Below are 21,999 nucleotides of genomic sequence, written 5' to 3' on the forward strand. Positions count from 1 at the left end.
TTGCACCTCTCCCTTAACGACCTGGAAGAGTTCAGGCAGGAGGCCTGGCCGGGAGACAGCTAGTCCCACAAACGACTTATCGGAAGGACCTGTCCTCCCTGCCCGGCAGGCAGCACAGACATCCAGCAGCAAACGTCTGCTCTCCTGAGCCTCCCGTGAACCCCCCTCCCCCCTCGGAAGCCCCAGCCCCTTCCCAGTCCTCAGCTCGGCCTCCAGGTCCCTCCGACTCGTCCTCGGGTCTCAGCTTCCCCGGGGGGGGGGGGGCTCCCATACTGGACGTCAGTGCACTTGTTTTTCTTCTGTTACCCTGCCTTATGTTAATTCGACATTAAAAAGTGGCCCTCCCAGGCACTGGCTGGTGACCCCCATTTCTACCTCACACCCCATTAGCACTTTCGCAGGGATGGGGGATGGGCGAGCTTCCGGCAGGCACATTGAGATGCAGGGACTTGCTAAAAAGCACAGAGGAGCTGGGGGCCCCGTGGAGGTGGCCCGGCCCCTGTCTGTACAAAGGAGGAGAAAGGGAGGCCTGGGCACGGACTGGCTTGCTCTCCCTCACCTGGAGCCGGCCTGGGCCGCCCCTTCCTTACACCCTCCCACGGCTGGGAGAAGAGACACGGCTCCCGCCTGAGCCTGGCTGGGTCCCCGCCGCCCGGGCCATGCGCAAGCAGCGGGAAGCCAAGGCTGAGGGACGCCCGGAGCTTGGCCGGCACTCGGCAGCCCGCGAGCCCCAGGCCTGGCTGCCGTCCTGGGAGACGCGCGTGCCTCTGCCTGGACGCTTCCAGCCTCCCTCCCGGGCAGCGGGGATTCCCGGGCCCCACCGAGCACCAGCTGGTGATTCAGACCATTTGATGACTTAGTATCAGGTGAAACAACAAATCCCGCGGCTGAGTCAGGCTGTGGGCCTCACCAGCTGCAAAGGATGGACAGGATGTGGGATTCTTCCCCTGCAGACCCGGGCCGCCCCACCCACCCCCTGCCTGCGATTCCCACCCTGCCTTGTAGTAGTTACTGTTTCTTTTGCACGGAGGGCAGCTGTTTGAAGTGACTAGTAAGCATTGCCGGTTTTAAAACTCAGATGATTAGAAATGGAAAAGTTCCTTTGGAGTTATTTTCCTCTTGGTTTTGTAGTAGATGCACATGCTCGGGTACAGCACGGATCTGCCCAAGGTCCGCTGGGGCCCAGTCCCCTTCCCATCGTGTCCAATGACCAGGCACCAAAGCCGGCCCCCAAGTTCACAGGCAGCCCCCCTTCACTGGGCTGGGACTGGGGCTGGGGGAGGCCCACGGTCCAGAGATCAGGCCAGGCCCAGAGCTGGACAGGCGAGGGCCCTGGCCGGCCCCAGACACTCCTCGGTCCTGTGTTCCCAGGGCTCCACTGGAGTGTCGCCCACCCCCGCGCCCACCCCGCCCCCACCCCCACCCCACTCCCTGATGAGTGTTACTTGAACCTCTTACGGACGTGGCCAGCCTTGGGTTAACCTGTCTGAGTTGCTAACCAGGGATGGATCTTTCCACTCTCTTTCCCGGCTGGCCCTTCCTGCTGCCCAAGCCAGGCCAACTCCCAGGCGCTGAGGGCTAGAGGGTTTCCTGGAGGCGGCGGGGGAGTGGGGGTGGGAGGGAGGGGCGGTGCGTGCCCCTTGTCAGTCCCTCCGCGTCCTCCAGGTGGGCCCGGAGCCTTGCCGCGCTTTCACCGGCCACCTGGAGACCCCGCCCGATCCTTCTCCGGCTCCCCAGAGAAGGGGCCGAGTGCTCACAAGCGGCAAACGCCCAAACTAGCCAGTCCCGCTCGGAAATGACGTCCTCGCGAGCGGCCCCGCCCCTCCAGACCCCGCCCCCCTCCGACCAGCCACCCCCCTCCGGCTCTCCAGTCCCAGCCCCGGACCCGGCCCCGCCCCGCCCCGCCCCGCGGACGGCGCTCTGGGCGGATCCGGCCGGCGGATGGTAGTGAGAGTCGAGCCAGGGGGAGGCGCTGTGGGGCGAGGGTCCGGGTCGGGGTCTGGGCCGGGCCAGGAGGCCCGAGACGGCCGAGCCCGGTGCGCCCAGAGGGCGGCGAGGCAGCCATGGCGGAGGCGGCGTCGCAGCACCTGGCGCTGCCCTCGGGGCTGTTGGAGCTGTGCGCGCTGGTCGGGCCCCCCAGGGACAGCCTCCGCGGCCTGGAGCAGGTAAGAACTCTGCGGGGAAGCCAAGGCGGGCGACAGTCAGAGAGCGGGGTCACGACCTGGTGCCCCGAGTCAGTGCCCGGAGGACGCCACTCCCCATGGCACCTCCGCTCCGTACCCGCGGCGCCCCCCGCGGGCAGGGACCCAGCCTGTCTGCGGGGCGCGGACAGTGAGCCCGGGGTCCAGCTCGGCTGCCTTCAGCCTGCCCGGTGCCGGGAACCGCAGGCGTTCTCCCCAGAGGTGGCTGCCTCTGGGGGCTTCCCCATCCCCCACACCCCACACCCCACGGGGTGGGGACCCGCCGGAGTCTCGTTCCAGAGATTACTGGCCGGGAGAGCGCTGGCATCCGTCCCGAGCCGCCTTCCTCGGGGAGGGGCCTGGCTTCCCGGGCTGCAGTCTTAAATGCTGTCTTAAGGACTCCCACCTGGGCGGCGGCGAGCTGCGTGGAGTCCTCACCTGTTACCCATTAGTTAGTTCATTGCACAGGTTCCTGTTCGCCGCCTCGTGAGATGTCTCAGACTTAAGGGCCACCTTTAAATAGCCTGCACTGAGTGGTTTTGCGAGGAAACTATTTTTTCTCACGTGTAGCAGAGGGTGTCCCAGGAGCAACCCCCCACCCCCTTTTCTCCGTCTCTCCGCCTGAGCAGCCGGAGGGATAAACCGAAGTCCCCTTCCCTGGCAAAGAGGCGCTGCTGGGCTTCCTCGTTCTCCTCCTTTCCCGGGATCTCCGTTTTCCTTCGTCCTGGAACTTGGCTTCCTTCTGAATGGGTCTGAGGCCCTCCTTTTCTCCGGCCGGAGGCGATGCCCAGGGTGCGGGAGACGGTTGTGCAGACAAGTCCGTGGGAGGCAGAGGGAGGGCCGTCTGTGTGTGTGTACCGCTGCAGAGTTAAACCGGGGGGGGGGGGGGGGGTGGTCACCGAGAGAAGCTCAGTGTTGCTAAAAATAACACTCGCATTCTCGGACACACGTCTGTGAATGCTGCCCTGGTCTCCGCTCCTCTGCCAGTTTCAATAACGTCTGCATTGCCCTCACCTTCCTTGCTCCCCGAGCCCCCCAGATGGCTCTGTCCCCCGACCAGAGCCCGCCCGGGCGGCTGAGCTGTTTCCCTGCCCCTCACTTGCCAGACGGCCCTTCCTCCTTTCGCTTCTGGTCGGAAATGGCCGGGTTTCAGCTGTGGTCTCCCCTGCAGTGAGGCTCCTCGCGTCTTGGGTGGTTACAACACATCGGTTACCGGCCCCCACGTGAGGCGCGTTCGGACCGCAGGATGGGGCAACCGAAATCTTTACAGCGCTGCTTCCTGGCCCCGCCCGGCCGCGGCGTCCCCCGGGTCCAGTGCGCGGTCTGCTGCCTGCCCCTCACCTGCACGCTCTCGGCACCTGCCTCGCCTCTGTCGGGGGTTTGGTGAAGGACGGGGAGAGGAGTCGGAGCAGGAGCAGGAAAAGGGGGTGCAGTCCTGCTTGGGAGACTCACGTTCACGTTAAGATTAACCACGCCGATGACTTTTTATTTATGTGGTGCCGTGTTTTAGAGCAGCTCTGTTCTGAGTGTCCAGGGCTTTTCAATAACTTTTCTTTTTCTTTTCTTTTTAAATATTTATTTATTTTTAGAGAGGGAAGGGAGGGGGGGAGAGAGAGAGAGGGAGAGAAACATCAATGTGCGGTTGCTGGGGGTCATGGCCTGCAACCCAGGCATGTACCCTGACTGGGAATTGAACCTGCGACACTTTGGTTTGCAGCCCGAGCTCAATCCACTGAGCTACGCCAGCCAGGGCTGTCAATAACTTTTCCTTTGGCTTCTTCGAATGGCCATTTCTCCGAGAGGCAGGCGCTTCTGCTGGGTGAGCCTGCAGGTGCGAGAGCCATGCAGCTACCTCTCAGGAGAGCGTAGCGTCCTGATGTTTGGGCCCGCTCACTGCTCAGATGGGGCGGTGTTTGTTTGGCTGAGGACAGTGACAGAGAATTGGAGGACACAGTTTGGTTCCCGTGAGTGACACGGTTAGTGACATTGCCCGGCCACTCCTTGGTTGCTATGGGGACGAGGCGGGGGGCGGGGTAAAGGATCGGGCACCAATCCAGTGCACAGCACTGGGCAGGTGCTCAGAGCCCCTCTGCCTATGCAGGGCACTCGCGTGGCTCCCGGTGGGAAGGCCGGTGGGCGGTTCCCGGTGGGGAGCGCCCTCTTCGTTCCTGCACCAGCCCTGTCCGACAGAACTCTCTGGACGATGACCGCCCGTGTCGTTTACCTGTGCCGTCCAGCACGGTGGCCCCTGGGCGCTCGAGCTGCGGCTCGTGCCACCGAGAACTGGATTTTACGTTGAACTGAGATCGAATCTAAGTAGCCGGCGGTAGCTCCTGGCGGCTGCGTTGGATGGCAGTTCCGCAGTTCCGCAGCCCCGAGAAACTGTGGATTTCTGTTCTCTGTCGCAGATGAGGCAGATCCCACCACGCAGGCCCTGGCCGCCGTGTAGTCCACCAGAAATCTGCGACTCAAGGGAATTAGGGCGCTGTGGTTTTTAGTCGTTAACTAGATTTTTTTTTTTTAATTACAACGATCTTTTGGGGGAGGGGTTTCCTAAGTCCCTGTCTGCAAGAAAAGCGCGGGAAGTCATGAGGACCTCACTGGCCACTGCAGTGGAGCCCGAGCCCGAGCCGGAGCCCAGGCCGCCCCCACGGCACCGGCCCCGTCCGGGAGGCCGAATCGCCGTGTCCTGCGAGCAGCCGCAGGCGGCACAGACGTGCCTGGGCATCGGCCCGAGGAGTCCCCGAGAGCGACTTCCCGGGTCCTCACTGTCACGAGCCGCTGCTGGGAGAAGCCACGGCGCACACCTGCCCGCCCTGCGCTCGTGGGCACGAGGGCCGACACCCCCGCGTAACGCCTGTCCCTGCCCCTTCCAGGCGGCCCAGAGACGGGGCTCCCAGAGCCTGCCCTGCCTCGACCCGGAGGTGCTGTCTGTGTTCGCGCCCCCGTTCGTCAGCAGGGAGGACGGCCCGCTGGCCGGTGCGGGCTGCGGGACCCTGAGCAAAGCCAAGCGGCGCTCCTTCCGGAAGAAGAGGGAGAAGGCCAAAGTGGAGCCCGGCAAGGGCCTCCCGGAGGGCCCTCGGGGGCCGGACGCCGAGGACGTGAGCGTCCCCAACGGCGTGGACCTGCTGGCCCTGCCTCAGCTGTGCTTCCCAGGTGCGCTGTGCCCGGTGGGCCACCCCCGTGCTCTGTGTCTGGGGGTCGGCGTGCTCAGTGCGCTCAGCCCAGTGCGCCGCGGCGAGGCGGCCGCCCCCCAGGCCCCTGTGCCCCACCCCAGCACCGAGCTCTCCTGCTCTTGGGGGTTCCCAAGCGAAAGGGCGGCTCGGGTCGCTGGGCACAGTCCCCATTTCAGAAGACGGGGTCGCCAGGTCACACAGAGCGTGCACAGGACCGGCAGCTCTGACTTCAGACCGGTCCTCCCGAGGGGCCCGTTAGCCAGTGCCGCCCCTCTGCCCCCGCCCCCCGCCTCCTGGGTCCCTGGGACGGGAAGCCGAGGTGGTGTCCTTTCCCCCAGAGTGGCCGGCTCCGCAAACTGCAGGCTGGGGTCTGGGGGCTGCGTGTCTCGGCTGGGCTTGGAGAAACGTGAGCGCTCAGACCGAGGGCTGCACCCGGGTGCCCGTGCGGCCGTTTCCGCGAGAAACTGACGCTGCTGCTTGCTCTGCCCTCGGGGGGCATGAACCACCGCCGGCCGCCACCCCAGGCCTCACAGAGTCTTTCCCTGTCCGTCTCCAGGGGGCCTGAGCGTGGCCTCGGAGCCAAAGGAGGACTGCGTCCACTTCCTGGTGCTGACCGACGTCTGCGGGAACAGGACGCACGGCGTCGTCGCCCAGTACTACCGGCCGCTGCACGTAGGTGGCGCCCCGCCCACCCTCTGAAGCGGGCTCGGGGTGGGGTTCTCGGGGCCCGCCCACTGTACCCGGAGAAACAGCGGCACAGAGAGGCCAGGTGACGAGCCCGAGGTCACTGCGGTCCCCCTGTCCGTCTGGAGGGGCCGTGCCGCGGGGCGGGCACGCCGACACCTGGCCGGCGGGGGGTGACCCGTGGCCACCGCTCGCCCTCTAGGACGAGCACTGCTTCTACAACGGCAGGCCGCACTGGGAGTCGTCCTGGCCGCCCGCCAGCGCCGCCGGCTGCTTCGTGCCCTTCGCCGTGTGCGTGGTCTCCAGCTTCCCCTACTACAACGCACTCAGGGACTGCCTGTCCTGGTGAGCCGCCCCCGCCGCCGCGAAGGCGGGCTCCACGAACGAGTCCGTCCCTTAAAGAAGCCCCCGAGCGCTCTCACGGCCGGCCGGCAGCCGGCGCTCTCACGCTGTGTGGTGGCCGCATGCGGTCCGGCGCGGGTGGGGTCTGGTGCAGGGTGGGGACTGGTGCGGGGTGTGGCCGGAGCAGCTGGGCCTCTGACTGCCTGGCCACACGGGACCCGCCGGCCTTCTCTATGGCCCACGGCTACCTCTGGGCCAGCATGGCAGTGGCGTGACGGGGGCGCACACTCAGCCCCCGACAGTCGGCTTTGCCTGGGAAAGCCCACCCACGCTGAGCAAGCGTGCAGCTGGCCGTGTGGTGCCCCTGGTCAGGACCTGTGTCGTTCTTGTCCCCCCAAAGCTCCCTCAGGCCCCTTGGAGTCCGCCCCCGGCCCCTCTGCCCTGGCTCCCCGTCCCCCCCGACGTTTTCACACTACCTACGCCAAACGTCAGGGTGCATCTTAGAGACAGGCTCTCTCAGGCACTCCCCTTCCAGAGGCTGAGCGCCCCTTCCCGAAGTGTCACCCCCGGAGAGAGGCAGGGCCCCGGACAGCTCGCCCCAAAGGGGGCGCACGCATGGGGCCGGCACCCAGGCCCAGGAACAGCGTGTGCCAGGCCCCGCCCCACCAGCAGGACCCCCGAGTGCTCACAGCCCCTGCAGGAATCCCCCGCCGCCCGCAGGGAGCGCCCCGGCATTACCCAGGGTCCCCCCAAGGCTCCGCTCAGACCAGAGATGCCGAGGGTGGCTGCCGGGTTCTCAGATCGACCTCGTGACGCGACTCTCTTCTCCGGCTGCAGCCTGCTGGTGCACCTGAAGCTCTGTAAAGACTTCGAAGTCGACAAACACATAAAAGATTTTGCCGCGAAACTGTCTTTAATCCCGAGCCCTCCGCCCGGACCGCTGCATTTGGTAATTGTATCTTTTCTCCGAAAACGGTGAAAGTAACAAGGCGCGGGTGGCTTCTGTGTTTTAGGAGATTTCTTAAGTTCTCAGTGTCTTTCTTAACCTTTTTTGAACTACCCACCTGTCTTTAGAGGAAGTCCAGCTCTTAGGTACTGGGAGGATCCGTGCCGTGTAGCAACGATGAATGACGAGGCGTGCTGGCTGGGTCGAGAACTGGCGCTCGTGGGGACGGGCTGCTGGGGGGTGGCGTACCTTCGTTTTGCTAGAAACTGAAGAGTTTGAGGAGGCTGGGCTGAGAAAAACCCGCAGTGCCCAGCTTCCGTGGCCCACAGTCTCAGTCCCGTGGGTGCACCCCTGGGCTCACTCCGTGATGCACCTGCTGACGACCGCACGGGTCCTCAGCGGTGCTTTCCGACTCCGGTGCCTTCCGGCCCCCACTGTCGTGCCGGCTGGTGGTGGCCGCCGCCGGGAGCCGCTCTCTGAACTCACGGGCGATGGGTCTCCCCAGGTCTTCAACATGAAGCCGCTGCAGGTGGTCTTCCCCTCCCGGGCGGACCCTGAGAGCCCCGTCATCGACCTGGACCTGCACCTGCCCCTGCTGTGCTTCCGCCCCGAGAAGGTGCTGCAGGTGCGCCCCCCGCTCCCCCCCGCCCCCGAGGGTCTCCTGCTGACCGGCTGCACGGGCACCGCCGCTGGTCACAGCAGAGAGGAGTCAGACGCAGCGCCTTCCGCCTTCCGCCCCGCGCAGACCCGGGCGCTCGGGGTGCTGCTGCTGCTGCTCGGGGCCCCCCTGCACCCCAGTGCGCGCTGTCTGCAGACTGCCCTTTAGGGGGGGCATCCAGCAGGCAGCTGTGGTCTCGGCGGGCGGAGCGGGGAGACCCGGGCAGGGCCATACCCACGTTCTGGCCCCGGGGACTCGGTGGCCGGCGTGGTCAGTGGGCCGTGCCGGTCGACACGGGTCTGCGGTCTGCCCCCCACCCCCCCAGGTGCTGGCCTGCCTGCTGACGGAGCAGAGGGTCGTCTTCTTCTCGGCCAGCTGGGCGCTGCTGACGCTGGTGACTGAGTGCTTCCTCGTCTACCTGCACCCCCTGCGGTGGCAGCACACCTTCGTGCCCGTGCTGTCGGGCCAGATGCTGGACTTCGTCATGGCGCCCACCTCCTTCCTCATGGGCTGCCACCTCCGCCACTTCGAGGAAGTCAGCAAGGTCAGGGTCGGCCCCGGGGCCGGAGCCCCCCATCCCCGTGCGCCCGTGGCGGGGACTCCCGGGGAGTCACTTGGAAAGTGCCCCGGGGGGAGGGCCGGGCCCACGGCCACAGAGAGATGGCCCCAGATGGACGTGGCCACCTGCACGTTTCCTGCCGGCCGGGACCCGGCGTGGGAGCCCATGCCGCATTCCGGGGCTCTCAGGACTCCAGCGCCCGACCGGGCACTTGCGTGCTTTGCCGCAGATAAGACGTCACAAGTGAGCCGTGCCCACACTTAAAAAATCCTAAGTGTGTGCGCGGTCGCCGGGCCCAGGGCCCTGCCACGCCCAGCACTTGGCGGGGCAGCTCTCTCTGCAGCTCCGGAATGTTCTCCCCGGGCTCCCAGCCGTGGGGCCTGCGTGTCTGCACCAGGGCAGGGGGGAGCCCGGCGTGGGAACCTCGACCCGAAGGCCGAGGCCCTGAGCTCGCTCATGGAGCCCGTGGCTCCTGCCACACTTCCGGCGCGGGGGTGGGGGTTGGGGGCAGATAAGGCCCCGGGGCCTCGCCAGTCAGGCAGGGTCCCCCTAGCGAGGACGCCGCCTCCTCAGCGCCTGCAGGGCGCGCTCCGTGGGGTCAGAGACGGGCTCGGTTCTCCCGCCAGCCCTCCGCTCGCTCCGCAGGAAGCTGACGGCCTCGTGCTGGTCAACATCGACACCGGCAGCGTCACCTCCTCCAATGATGAGGACGTGGACGTCCCCGACATCCCCCTCCTGGCGGCGCAGACCTTCGTCCAGAGGTGAGGCCGAGCCCCCCCCCCCCCCCCCCCCCCGTCCCAGGTCTCTTTCCCGGCCGCGTGTGCGCACCTGTTCCAGTCTTCCCGGCAGAGAGAGACTGTGTGTGTTCTCGGTCGGGAAGTCACGGGAGTTTTTAAAAACGAAACCATCCGGTCTTTATTCCGACTGCACCGAAATGTCCGTTACGGCCTGGCGCGGTCAGGCGACAGCTGCAGCCCCCAGGAGCCCCCCCGCCCCCTGTGCCTGGGCCTGGGCCGACTCCACTCAGTGACACTCCTTCCTGCCCGTTCGCTCCCTCCCTCCCAAGCCCGCCCACCTCCTCACCCACCCTCTGTGCACCCCTAGGTGTTGCCAGCCCCCACCCTGTGGCACCATCCGTCCCGGGGGCCCGGAAGGGTGTGACCCGTCGTCCCTGAGCAGGGAACTGTCTCTCGCTGTGCCCGGCACTCTGCCTGTGCTCTCCCGTGTCCTACCTTGTGTCGTGGCTCTTCCAGTTTTCCCTTCTCTCCTGCCAAACCCCGCCGGCCCAGGCCGCACCGAGCCTCGCACAATTCCGGCCTGGCGCGCCCTGCAGCCCTGTCCCGTTGTGGGGAGGCCTGGTGGGGGGGGACCCTGTTCGTGGGCTGAGCCTGGGAGGGCAGGGCCTCGCCGGTCAGAGCGCAGGGCACAGGGCTCCTCGTGGACAAAGTGCGGCCCTGAGTCTGGGCCCGTGGGCTGTGTGCCCGTGAGCTGTCTGCGTGGGGAGGTGAAGGGACTCCCCCAGTGCGCGTTTTCAAGGGCCCGCCCCCCAGTTACTGACGTGAGCTCCTGCCTTCCCCGAGCGCCCTCTCTCCCCCTCACCCCGGGAAGGGGCATCCCTGACCCAGTGTCCCTCCCCACCAGGGTTCAGAGCCTCCAGCTGCACCGTGAGCTGGACCTCGCTCACCTGGGCGCCAGCACCGACCTGAACGCGGGGCGCGCCCGCCGGCGGGCCTGGCAACAGCAGCTCAACAGCCAGATCCAGAGGCTCACCCTGCAGCTGCTGGTCAGCGTCTTCAGGTACTCCCCCCCCCCCCACGAGCCCCTGCTCCCCACCGGGCCTCCTCCCCGAGGGCTCAGACCCGAGCTGGCGATGCGCCCTGCGATGGCTCCAAAGAGGACGGTTCAGTGGCCGCACGCTCTGATGCGTCCGTTTGCACGAGGCAGACCGTTCCCGAGGAAGAGACGGAGGGGCGGGGGTGGTTCCCGTGGTCTCTCTGCTCAAAGCGGTGTGATCTGCTCGTAGACACGTTGATTTTCTTCTGCACTTTTGAGGGGAAATCGTCCCTGAACGAGGTTTTTCCTTTTAGCGCTTGGAAAGCGTGATACGTTCATAGAGAAAGCAGAAGATGTAACTGCAGGTGATAAAAGTCTGTTCCCTCCCAGCGGGGAGAACGGTGACCCTGCTACTACCGACTCTCGCTGTGAGATCACGGGCTGCGTTTGCGGATTGTCGCTTTAGTCTGGGGCTGGTGCGCCAGTCACCCTGAATCTGCAGACCAGGAAGCGGGTGCAAAGTGGGGCGTGGCCTGGGGGGGCCACCCTGGTGGGGGGTGTTCGGGCCGGCGGCCTCGCGGGTTAACGTGTAGCCTGGCTGCCCTTCCCGGCTCTCCCGTCCCGGACCCGGTTTTGTGTGTACGAGCAGTCACGGGTCCTGCACCTTCATTTCTGTAAGGACCCGGGGGGCTCGAAGGTGACGGTGACGACCCCTGCTGGTCATTCTGGTCGGAGGGGCGGCTGTGCTCGTGGCCCGAGACCACTGGGCTGCCCAGCACGGCCGCACGGTGCCCTCCCCGCGGCCTTGCGGAAGGACGGGGCTGTCCCAAGGGTGCTTCCTGCCGTGTCTCCGCTTCCGCGGTGACGAGTTTTTCACGTTCCTAAGACCATCCCAACGGTCGGACCTTGTCTGTCTCCGCCAGGGAGGTGAAGAACCACCTGAATTACGAGCACCGAGTGTTCAACAGCGAGGAGTTTCTGAAGACTCGAGCTCCCAGCGACCAGCGCTTCTACAAGCAGGTCAGCAGAGTCGGTGTGCTGGGGGGGGGGCGCCACCCGCCCTCCCCGTGGGCCACACCTTCTCCGTGCACCTGCTCTCAGCACCTCCTCGCGTCCTGCCGTCTGAGCTCTCCCGGAGGCTCGTTTCCCTGCCCACCCTCTGGCCGTGTCTGGGAGCGTAACTCACACGGGACAGAGCGCACCCACTTGAAGTGCTGAGTCGGGTGGGTTTTGACAGATGTGCCACCTGAGCTGTCACCTCCCCGTGCCCTCCTGTTCCCTCCCGATCCCGCGGCCGGGCCTCCCCAGCCTGCAACCCGGCGCTCCTTCCCCTGCCCCCGGGGTCAGGGTGCCGCCTTCTTTGTCTCTCTTCCCGCCTTTTCCGAGTCTGCTCCCCAGCATCCGGCTGGTTTCCATTTCCCTCCCTGTCTGTCTGTTGGGAAAGGGGCCGTTCTGGGCTTGATCTGGCCGATCAGCCACGTGCAGGTCTCTGCCTCCTTAGGGCCTGGTTCCACACTCTCGGGGGAGGCTGAGCCCCCTGCGTGTCCCCCTTCTGGTGGGCTGGCTCCATGGCGACCCCTCAGTGTCTTCACCCAGCCTTTCCTCCTGCTTCACAGCTGCCGCCCGACCCCTCTGGCCCTGCCTTCCCTCCATCTTCCTGCAGGTGCTCACTTGCTTGGCACTTGGGCTTTCCGGTTCCTTCCTCCCCGAGCCCCGACTTGGGGCGCTCACCTTTTCGGGGGTGGCAACAGCTTGCGGCAGGTGTCCCCAGGGCCGAGGGAAAGCAGGCAGGGCAGCTGCTGCGAGGTGCAGGGTGCAGGGAGAGCTGCAGTCCCCAGGACATCCCAGAATCCATGACTAAACCCAGAGACCGTGGCTGTGCTGTCCTGGGGGCGGGGCTTGCACTCTGAGCTTCCTGTGCCTTTCCAAATGCACGGACCGGCCGTCGGTTCGAGCCTCGAGGAGCCGGTGGAGGTTGTGACAAATTAGGAAGGCTGTGTCTGGGGCCTGTGTCCACCGGAGCCGGTGTGGGCCGGAGGCGGGAGGGCCAGCACAGAGGGGCGGGACCGGGCGGAGCGTGTCCCAGGCGGCCACCTCTGCCGTCTGTCTCTTCCAGGTCTTGGAGACCTACATGTTCCACTCCTTCCTCAAAGCCCGGCTCAGCCGCAGGATGGACGCCTTCGCCGAGCTGGACCTCAGCACGCAGTCGGAGGAGGACAGGTGCCGTGCCGCCCACACAGGCAGGGGGCAGGTCCAGTGAGGAGGCTCCAGGGCAGCAGCTTGCGATGCGCTGGGCGTGCTCTTCGGGGGCACGCCCCTTGCGTTCGCGCGCCCGGGTCTGCGTTCCGGCTGTTCCCTCCCCGTCTTCCTTCTCGCTCTCCCCACGTTCTCGCGGGGCTCTTCTTGAGACCCTCCGATGGGCAGCCGCGGAGGGTGACGGCCTCGCTATTTCTGAGCGCTGTGCATTCTCCGGGGGACGCGGGGTGCCGCTCAGCTTCCCCTCCTGTGCAAGTCCCAGGCGCTGGCCACGCCCCCGGGAGCACACGTGGTTGAGGCTCCGCCTTCAGGCATCTTCGGTCCCGCGCACGTGGCTTCTTTCTTCCCCAGAATCGACGGGGTGCTGGTGAGTCCAAGAAGACCGACCGTCGGCAAAATGCCCTCGCGCAAGCCTTCGCCGCTTCGCGCGGCCCACCGGCGCATGGTGGTCAGCATGCCCAACCTGCAGGACATCGCGGTCCCCGAGCTGCCGCCCCGCAACGCCTCGCTCCGCGATGACATCCCGCGCGGCAGGGGCAGCAGCAGCTCAGGTGACGGTCTCTCCTCCCCCTGGGGCTGCGGGCTGTGCCCTCGCAGGTCCTGGAAAGACACCAGAGCTCGATTCAGGGACAGGGACGGGCCTTTTTTTAAAAAGCTGTATTTGTGATGGTCACAGTGTCCGTTTGGGAAACTGTGTTCGTTGTAGGAAATTGTTCCGCGTCCGCAAGGCCCGCCACCCGATCTCACTGCGAACGGCTCTGCAGCGTGCCTTTCACACGTGTGTGCGTGTCGGTGTGTGCAAGACACGTGTCATGTGCCAGCGTCCAGTGGGACGCAGTGACCTTCACGCCCTCTCTGGTCGTTGGGGTGCAGAGGGCCCCCACTCCGCCCCGCCCCGCAGAGCTGACGTTTGCAGGGTGAAAACAGACGTGTTTGTGCCGGGGCCCTGCTCCGCACAGACCAGGTCTCACTCTCTGTGGAACCGGGAGGCCTGGTGCGTGTGCCGCGTGGGCCCCCTGGTGGCCGCTGTCAGGCTCAGCACCACCCATGCCTCCCGGCGACGCTGCAGAGGCTGAGACGGCAGGAGGAGCTGCCTCGCCGATGGCGGAGTGTTCTGTGAAGGAGGCAGCGGAAGGGCTCCCTCCGCAGGGATTGCTGCGGGTCCCCGCACGCGCTCCCCCGGGCAGTGGGACCCGGCAGGCTGCCGCACCCCTCGGGGCCTGCGGTTTCTCCGGTCACCTCTGCCCCATGCTCGCTCCTCTGGGGGCATGTTCTGCGACCTCTGAGCTCTCACCTGGTCTCCCCACCCCTCCGCCAGGCTTCAGGGTGGGACCCCGCTCCTGGGGGACAGCGCCTACCTGCGGGGCTGGCCTTGTGCTGCCCAGGGAGCTCCCGGGAGAGGAGGTGCCAGGCCACCAGGAGGCCCCTTGGTGGCCTGTGCGGAGGGCAGTGGTGTGAGGCTCCTCTCGCGTGGGGCTGGCTCTGGCACTTAGCCGCTGGGCCCCGGGGCCACTTGGGGCCTCAGCCGCCAGTGTGTGCAATAGGAACGGCAACATCATATTACAGGGCTGCTGGGGAGCGGGGGAACACCGACCTCACCGGGCTGGGTCCCGCCTGCGCGGCCATCTCGTCAGTTCCGCGCTAACAGTTTCCACAAATGGTGTCACCCGCTATCCACAGGGCACCGTGGAAGCCGAGTGCGGGCCACTTGCTTGTTCAGCTCGGGGCCCGTGGGGCTTTCTGGAAGAGGCCACTGGCTCTTGCTCCCCGGGGCCAGAGGCCAATGCCCCCGACAGCGTGACAGGGAGGGAGCGCGCGTGTGTGCGCGCGCTCAGGGCTGTGCTCACCACCTGCCCCCTGCCCCGCCCGGCCCTCTAGTTGCGGACGTGAGCCCCAGGCCGACGTACACGTTCAAGATCCCGGAAGTGCACTTCCCGCTGGTGAGCCAGTGCGTGCAGGCGTACTACTCCGACTGCGTGGACCTGCTGAGCAAGGCCATGAGCTGCCTGGCGCCCGACAACTCCGTGCTGCTGGCCCGGTACTTCTACCTGCGCGGGCTCGTGCGCCTGATGCAGGGCGAGCTGCTGGACGCCCTGCTCGACTTCCAGAGCCTGTACAAGACGGACCTGCGGATCTTCCCCGCCGACCTGGTGCGGCGCACTGTGCAGTCCATGGCGGGCCCCACGCGGGCCCAGGCCGAGTGCCGGCCGGAGCTGCGCAGGCTCATCAGCGAGGTGCTGGAGCAGCCCGGGGAGGCCCCCAAGGCCGACGACCGCGTGAAGCACTTTGAGCTGCCGAGCAAGCACATGGGGCTGGACGAGTTCGTGCGCAGGGTCCAGGAGTCGGGCATCGTGCGGGACGTCAACACCATAAGCCGCTTGTTCGAGGCCCTGACTGTGGGTAAGAGGACCAGCGGGCCGCTGGGCGGAGGGTGGCCGTGTCTTCCGGGCAGCGTTCCCAACGGCAGGCAGGCGCCACCCTGGCTCGTCTCCGCCCGGAGCTCCTGGGGTGAGCAGGGTCTCAGGAAGTATGACAGGGGACAGACGTCAGGGCCCCACGTCCTGAGCCAGGCTGGGGACAGGGAGCACAGGGTCCTGCCCTCAGAGCAGGGTGCCAGCAGGGTGGCCACGGGAGAACACAGGGCCCCAGACTCCCAGCCCGGAAGGGAGGGGAGAAATGCCCCGCCCCCCTCCATCCAGGTGTGCGGGTGTTGGCGCCACCTGCTGCCCTGCTGGGGGAGTGCGCCCCTTTTTCAGCGAACGGCTGTGCAGGTGCCTGTAAGAAGCCTCTCTTCTCTCTGTGAACCGCAGGACAGCAGAAACTGATCGACCCGGAGACGTTCAAGGACTTCTACACCTGCTGGAAGGAGACGGAGGCGGAGGCCCAGGAGGCCAGCCTGCCGGCGTCGGCGCTGGCGCACCTGGACAAGAGCGAGTGCGTGTTCAAGCTGTCCAGGTCCGTGAAGACGAACCGCGGCGTGGGCAAGATCGCCATGACCCAGAAGCGCCTGTTCCTCCTGACGGAGGGCAAGCCGGGCTACGTGCACATCGCCACCTTCCGGGACCTGGAGGTGCGCGCTCCGGGGGGCCCTGCCCTGGGAGCCGCCCACCGCCTGCCCCGCCCCGCCCCCTGAGCAAGCCCTTGCCCCAGGAGCAGGAGCGCATGCGCGGTGCAGCTCACGGACACACCCACACGGGCTCCGAGTGCTGTTTGCGCAGACGACTCTCCAAGGCAGGGGAGGCAACGGCACATGTACCGTGGTGACCACTGATCCACGACACTTCGCGCGGTTTCCCATAACTCTTCCCCACGCTGGCTTTGCCAGACAACCCCCTGGAGCCCAGTCAGAACCCCTGGGGGGGGGGGCGGCAAGAGGGCAAGCCACCTCTAAGTGCCGTGGACCAGCCCCCGTGGACTGCCAGGACGCCGCTGAGCCCCGAGACAGCCGCCCCAACTCGATCGTCCCTTTCTGAGACTGGGCCACCACCCTGTCCCTCCACCCCCTTACGGGGCCGGGGTCACTCAGCACCTTCCCTACCCTGCTGGGACCCCCTCCCGCCCCCGCCAGCCCAAGGGCTCTGTCCGGGCTCCCCCTGCCCCCCTCTGCATCTGCCCTCGTGTCTGGGCACAGCCGTGGGCCCTCGCAGGTCCCCGCCCCCGCGAGCACGCCTCGGACAGCCGTGGTCCTCAGAGGGCGCCGCGCTCACCTCCCCTCCCCCGCCCGCACAGGAAGTCCGGAGCAGCACGGTCGCCGTCCTGTTTCTCCGGGTACCCACGTTAAAGATTAAGACGGCGTTCAAGAAGGAGGTCTTCGAGGCGAACCTGAAGTCGGAGTGCGACCTGTGGCACCTGATGGTGAAGGAGATGTGGGCGGGGAAGACGCTGGCGGACGACCACAAGGTCCGGTCACCCGCGTGTTCCCTGGGGCTCGGGGAGTCGGTGGGCAGCCGCGGCACAGCCGCCGTGGCTCCCGAGACCGGGTGGAAGGCCTTGCTCCCTTCGTGCGGCCCCTCACGTCCGGGGGCGGGGCTCGGCCAGGCCTGCAGCCAGGCGGTTCTGCGCCTTCATTTACTTTGGGCCAAGCTGATGGCTTAGGTTACGGCGTGGTCACGGAGGGGCCCGGGGACAGCGGTGAGAGACGGAGGACGGACGAGGGGGGGACTGTGTCCCTCGGAACCCGCCCCAGACGGGCCGGGAGTGTGGACGGAGGATGCGCACGGGAAGGGGGGCGGGGCGGTCGTGCGGCAGCCCCGCCCCTCAGCGGTGTGGGCGGAGGCAGCTCCCAGCACAGGGCGCGGGCGTCGGGAAGGTCGTGTTCAGTGGGAGCTGTCGTTTGGGGGGGGGGCGTGTCCCCATGGTGGGAGGAGCTCACCCGGGGGAGTGCGCGAGTGCCCCTGTGTGGAGTGGGGACGCCAGGTCCACACCCCGCTCCTCCTGCGGCTCCGTCGCCCTGACCTCGGCGGCTCTGTGTCCCCGCAGGACCCGCAGTACGTCCAGCAGGCGCTGACGCACGTCTTGCTGATGGACGCGGTGGTGGGCGCGCTGCAGTCTCCCGGGGCCATTTACGCCGCCTCCAAGCTAGCCCACTTCGACAAGATGAAGAGCGAAAGTGAGAGACGCGTCTGAAGCGGCTTTTCCCCGGGGCGGCGCGCTTTTCCACCCGGACCCCGAGTCCGCGGGGTGGTTTACTTTCCTGCGCTGCTGCTTCCCTCTAGTGTCGCCGTGCCGCCCGTCCTGCCCCCCTTCGAGGACACCCCCTGAGCGCTGTCGGGGGTGGGCTCCTGGGGTGTGTCCACTTCCGCTGCCGTCACCAGTGCTGTGACCGCGTGCGCACGTCTGTGCGGACGTCTCTCCCAGGGAGGGGGAGGGCGAGGGCACCCCGGTGTACAGAATGTGCTGGGGCGTGGAAAATCAACCTCAGCGTGTGTTCACCTCGGTGCTTCCCTGCGCCTGTCACCAAGCCCCCTCGTGTGTGTGGTCCTAGAGTCCCTCGCTCCTGGGACAGCGGAGGCCCTGGCTGTCACCAGGTCTGCTGGGGTGGCTGAGGGGACTGCTCGTCAGTAGTGCGTGAAATGCAGGTGTTTCTGGTTCGGAGTGAGGTTGGACCAACGGTGTGAGTCGGCTGGTGGACCCGGGACTTGTGCTGGCCCTGCGTCAGGGTCACAGGACAGCCTCCCGCCAGGGCTACTCCCTCTAGGCCCCTGCCCCCACGGCGGGCGGGCACCCGGAGACCACAGGGCTCTCCGTTTCCCTGGGTGAGACGCTGGGCGCGGCCGGGGTGCCGGTCCCGGGCTCACCTCAGTAGCTCGTGACGGGAGCTCTGAGAAGTACATCTTCTCGCGTTCTCACCCCGTGCCTGGCGGGTGTGCGTCTGGGGGTGGGGGGTGGGGGGCGGGGGGCTGTGAACTCCCGCCGGGGCCAGCACGGCCCCAGCAGTCATGTTGATGGCGTGAGTCAGAGCCCGGGACACCGACTCTCACCGTTGGCGTTGCAGTGCCCACGGCAGTCCCCAAGACGACCGCGGAGACCCTGCGGCACAAGATCAACCCCTCGGCCGGAGAGACGGTGCCCCAGGCCGTGGATGTCCTGCTGTACACGCCAGGTACACGCGGGGCTCTCCCGCTCGTGGGCGCTGCGGTCCGGTGACCTGAGGAGGGCGGGGTGGCCAGCTTCAGACCTGGGGGAGGGAAATGACCGCTCACAGGCGCTCCTCTGGCCAGTGAGGGGCCAAGCTCCCAGAGGGCGCGGCAGTCCTCACGGTGCTCGCCTCTGTGTTCTGGGCACCCAGCAGGCAGCAGGTGCCTCCCGGGTGCCCGGGCAGCACCTGGGCCCCCTCTCAGGCACCTTTTCCTCTCAGGGCACCTCGACCCAGCGGAGAAAGCCGGCGACGCGCACCCCAAACTGTGGTGCGCCCTCCACCAGGGCAGGGTGGTGGTCTTCGACGCGTCGTCCTGGACTGTTCACCAGCACTGCGTCAGGGTGGGCGCCTCCAAGCTGGTGAGTGGGCCGGGCCTCGAGGTGCGGGTGGGTGGGCGGCTTCAGGTCAGCGTCCAGATGCAGCCGCGGTTTTGGAAAAGCCAACTCGTCCGCCTGGGCCGGTCACCGCCCGGCGCCCGGCACACTCCGCCCAGGAGTAGGAGGGCTTTCGTCTCCACCCTGAGTTCGTAACTTAAGCGTGAGCTTGTTCAGCCTCTGTTCAGCCTCTGTTCGAGTGTTCTCACTCGAGCGAGCGGATAACGGCTTTAGCCAGCACCCCCGGGAGGGACACCTGGGTTCCGTGACGCTCTGTGTGCCTTCCTGCTCACCTGGCGCAGGCCCCTGGGAACGAGAGCTAAGCACAGCTGAAATCAGATTCGCATGATACTGTAACCGGTTGAGAAACCTTAATTCTTTCAGCTTTTACACTGACTGCTCTCTAAAAAGTAAATAAAAGTAAGTTAATTCCCGTACCCCACTCACACCCACGGACAGGTGTGGGGCCCGAAGCCTCGGCTACAGGGATCAGCCCCCGCTGCCCAGAGACGCCCCGAGGCCGGTTCCGGCCTCTGCAAGGTTGCTCCTTCCCACCCACACCGGGGCTCAGGCTCCCCACGCGCCCCAGGGCCCTGGAAGTGGCCCCGGCGGGGACCAAGTGACAGGGCCCGAGGTGCAGGACGTCGACACCTCCCTGGAGGTGCAGTATCAGCGCTTGAGGCCAGACGGGGGAGCAGGAGGGACTGAGGAAGTCTCTCTCTCTGTCTGGATGGGACTTCCGTTCACCCCAGTTACCAGCCCCTCAGAGACGCCCCTTCAATTGTGCAGGAGCTTTAAAGCCTGGTTCAAGTAAAACGGAAAGCTCCCGCCCCCGATGAGACCGGGTGGTGTTTGATTCAGGCGGCGCGAGAGCCCAGCTGCGGGGAGTGTCCCCCCTCTGGTCCCCGGAGGTGCCCTGTGCCGCCGCACAGGAGGGGGCCTGGGCAGTCACTCCAAGATGGGCCGTTCGGGGCGGTTTCCCTGAGGGACCCGTGCGCCACCGCAGACGTTTTACTGGGGTTGCGCCAAGTCTCAGGTGGAGGCCTCGGTTGGCAGGGCGATGAGCATCTTTCTTCCGTGGTTACTAGTGAAATCAGAGCGGTTGGTTTCTGCAAGACCCCTCCTCTGAGTCAAAGCTAAGTGACCACTACCCAGCCGCTGCTGCCGCCACTGACCGAGCTGGCGGGAGACCTGGCCCCCACCTCCCACACAGCGTCCCTTTCCCTCTGGGAAAACGGTCACCTGTCCCACCACACCTGTGTCACGGGGGAGACAGCTGCCGGTCCGTCATAAACCGGGACCCGGAACGGCTCGCCGGGGCGTGTCTGGCGCCAAGCGAGGACAGCGGCCGGAGCAGTCTCTCACGTGGGGCCCATGGAGAGGGCTCCGCAGTGGCAGCGGCAGCCAGGAGGTGACTCGGAACCCCCCCCCCCCCCCCCCCGTGTGCTGCAGAACTGCATGGCGATGGCGGAGCAGAACCAGGTGTGGGTCGGCTCCGAGGACTCCGTCATCTACATCATCAACACCCACAGCATGTCCTGCAACAAGCAGCTCACCGACCACCGGGCCAGCGTCACGGGCCTGGTGGTGCAGGACGGGCCCGGGGCCCCCAGGTGCGGGGGCTCCGTGGGGAGCGGGCGTCTGCGGCGGCTGGGCGTGGTGAGGGACGCGGGCCTGGGGTTGGAGTCGGGTGACATCCTGCCTGCTTCTGGCCTTGGGGCCGAGAAGCATGTCCCTCCCGCGGGAACAGCGGCAGGCTTGTCCTCGGGCCCCCCTGTGCCGCCCTCTCCCCGTCCCCCAACATGTACGTCTGCATCTCCAGCCAGGTGTACTCGTGCAGCGTGGACGGGACGATCCTGGTGTGGAACGTGGGCACGCTGCGGGTGACCAGCCGGTTCCAGCTGTCGGGCGGCGGCCTCTCGGCCATCAGCCTGCACGGAGGCTGCCTGTGGTGCTGTGAGTCCCCGTGCCGGCCCGGGCCCGCCCCGCACTAGCAGGAGGGAGCTGTCTGCACTTCCTTCCGACTTTGACCGTGAACTCTCCCGTCTTCTAGAGCTCCGGCCCCTTCTTGGTGCCCCCTGCCCCCCCAGGCTCCCTGCCCCGGGCGCATCCAGGCCGCAGCTAACAGGGCGCCTCCCGCCTCTCTCCTCCCGCGCTGTGCCCTCAGCCCAGGTCTCACTGTCCTGCTCACTTGTCTGACCCTGAGGCTTCTAACCCCCCCGCCCCGCCCCTCACCCACCCCGTCTGCAGGCACCGGGAACAGCATCGTGGTCGTGAGCGGCTGCCTCCGCCAGGAGCTGAAGATCGACGGGGGCTTCCAGGAGAGGAGCACCTGCTTCGTGGCCTTCCAGCTCGTCCCCGAGGTACCGGCGGCGTCCGTGTGGGTGGCCGCGGCCCCGGGCCCGCGAGCGTGCCGGCCACGCCGTGACTTCTGTTCCAGCAGGCGCAGCTGTGGGCGGTCTGCTCCGGCTACGACGACGTCTACGTGTGGGGCCTGGAGGACCTGGCCGGGCCGCCCGGGAGGGTGCACCTGCCCGACTGCTCCGAGGTGCACTGCATGATCAGGGTGAAGAGGCAGGTGAGGCGGGGCCCCTGGGCCTGCCCGCGCGGGATGCATGGGGGGTGGGGGGGGTGGGGGTGTGAGCCCTCTGCCCCGGGGCCGGGCTGCGTGGGCCTCACGCCCCGCTCCCTCCGCAGATCTGGGTGGGCGGCACAGGCCTGTCGCAGGGGAGGCCCAAGGGCAAGATCTACGTGATCGATGCCGAGAGGCGGACCGTGGAGAAGGAGCTGGTGGCCCACGCGGACGCCGTGCGGACCCTGTGCTCGGCGGAGGGCCGGTACGTGCTGAGCGGCTCCGGCCAGGAGGAGGGGAAGATCGCCATCTGGACGGTGGAGTGAGCGCGGGCGCGCGGGAGCTGGGCTCCGGGAGCCTGTGCCCACGCCGCTGCCCGGGGAGCGGGCGGCAGTCAGCCCGCTGGGCGTGCCCACGCGGGTGCCCGTGCGCCTCGGGGGGGGCCCGGTGCTGGCAGCCTTTCCCTCGGGCCTTCCCGACTCAGCTGTGTCCGGCCGGGGCGCCTCTCGGGCAGGCACCTGGGTGGGCTCTGCGCTGGCCTCCGCCGAGGAGGCGCCGGTAGGGTGCCCAGGAAGGTCCAGAATCCACAGCCGTCACCGGAGCCGAGTGGAAGCAACTGACTGGAATCACGCCTGGTCACGGCAAAGCCCGGTGCCGGGAGGTTGGCAGCAGCCACCGGGTGCCGCCCTTGCTGTCCCCGTCAGAGCAGGGGTCGGGCTGCAAGGGCAAACTCTGTGTGCGTGGTTTTTGTTTTTAACTAATGCCACGTTTTTATAACGAAGAAACCCAGGGAGGCTTTTTGTGCCAAAGATCACAGGCGGAAGCTCCCTTGGCAACAGCC

The 21,999-nt window shown here is 67.0% G+C and overlaps 1 protein-coding gene across 2 annotated transcripts; it reads left to right on the forward strand.

Moving 5' to 3' along the window:
- Positions 1-1,916: 1,916 nt before the first annotated feature.
- DENND3 (DENN domain containing 3) lies at positions 1,917-21,562 on the forward strand. 2 transcript variants are annotated; one of them, XM_028533881.2, is made up of 23 exons: positions 1,917-2,165; positions 5,057-5,336; positions 5,913-6,028; positions 6,243-6,385; positions 7,220-7,331; positions 7,834-7,953; positions 8,312-8,530; positions 9,191-9,306; positions 10,187-10,342; positions 11,242-11,338; positions 12,435-12,538; positions 12,926-13,125; positions 14,453-14,974; positions 15,385-15,644; positions 16,304-16,474; positions 17,054-17,183; positions 18,069-18,176; positions 18,432-18,571; positions 20,039-20,199; positions 20,409-20,542; positions 20,837-20,949; positions 21,027-21,164; positions 21,284-21,562. In XM_028533881.2, exons 1-23 carry the CDS (start codon positions 2,064-2,066, stop codon positions 21,482-21,484), a joined length of 3,843 nt encoding a protein of 1,280 aa, XP_028389682.1. In that variant the 5' UTR covers positions 1,917-2,063; the 3' UTR covers positions 21,485-21,562. The 2 variants fall into 2 exon arrangements, with proteins under 2 accessions (XP_028389682.1, XP_035887353.1); XM_036031460.1 differs by having other exon boundaries at positions 21,030-21,164.
- The last annotated feature ends 437 nt before the right edge of the window (positions 21,563-21,999 follow it).

Source organism: Phyllostomus discolor, chromosome 7 (genome assembly GCF_004126475.2).
Source record: "Phyllostomus discolor isolate MPI-MPIP mPhyDis1 chromosome 7, mPhyDis1.pri.v3, whole genome shotgun sequence".
NCBI classification, from domain to species: domain Eukaryota; kingdom Metazoa; phylum Chordata; class Mammalia; order Chiroptera; family Phyllostomidae; genus Phyllostomus; species Phyllostomus discolor.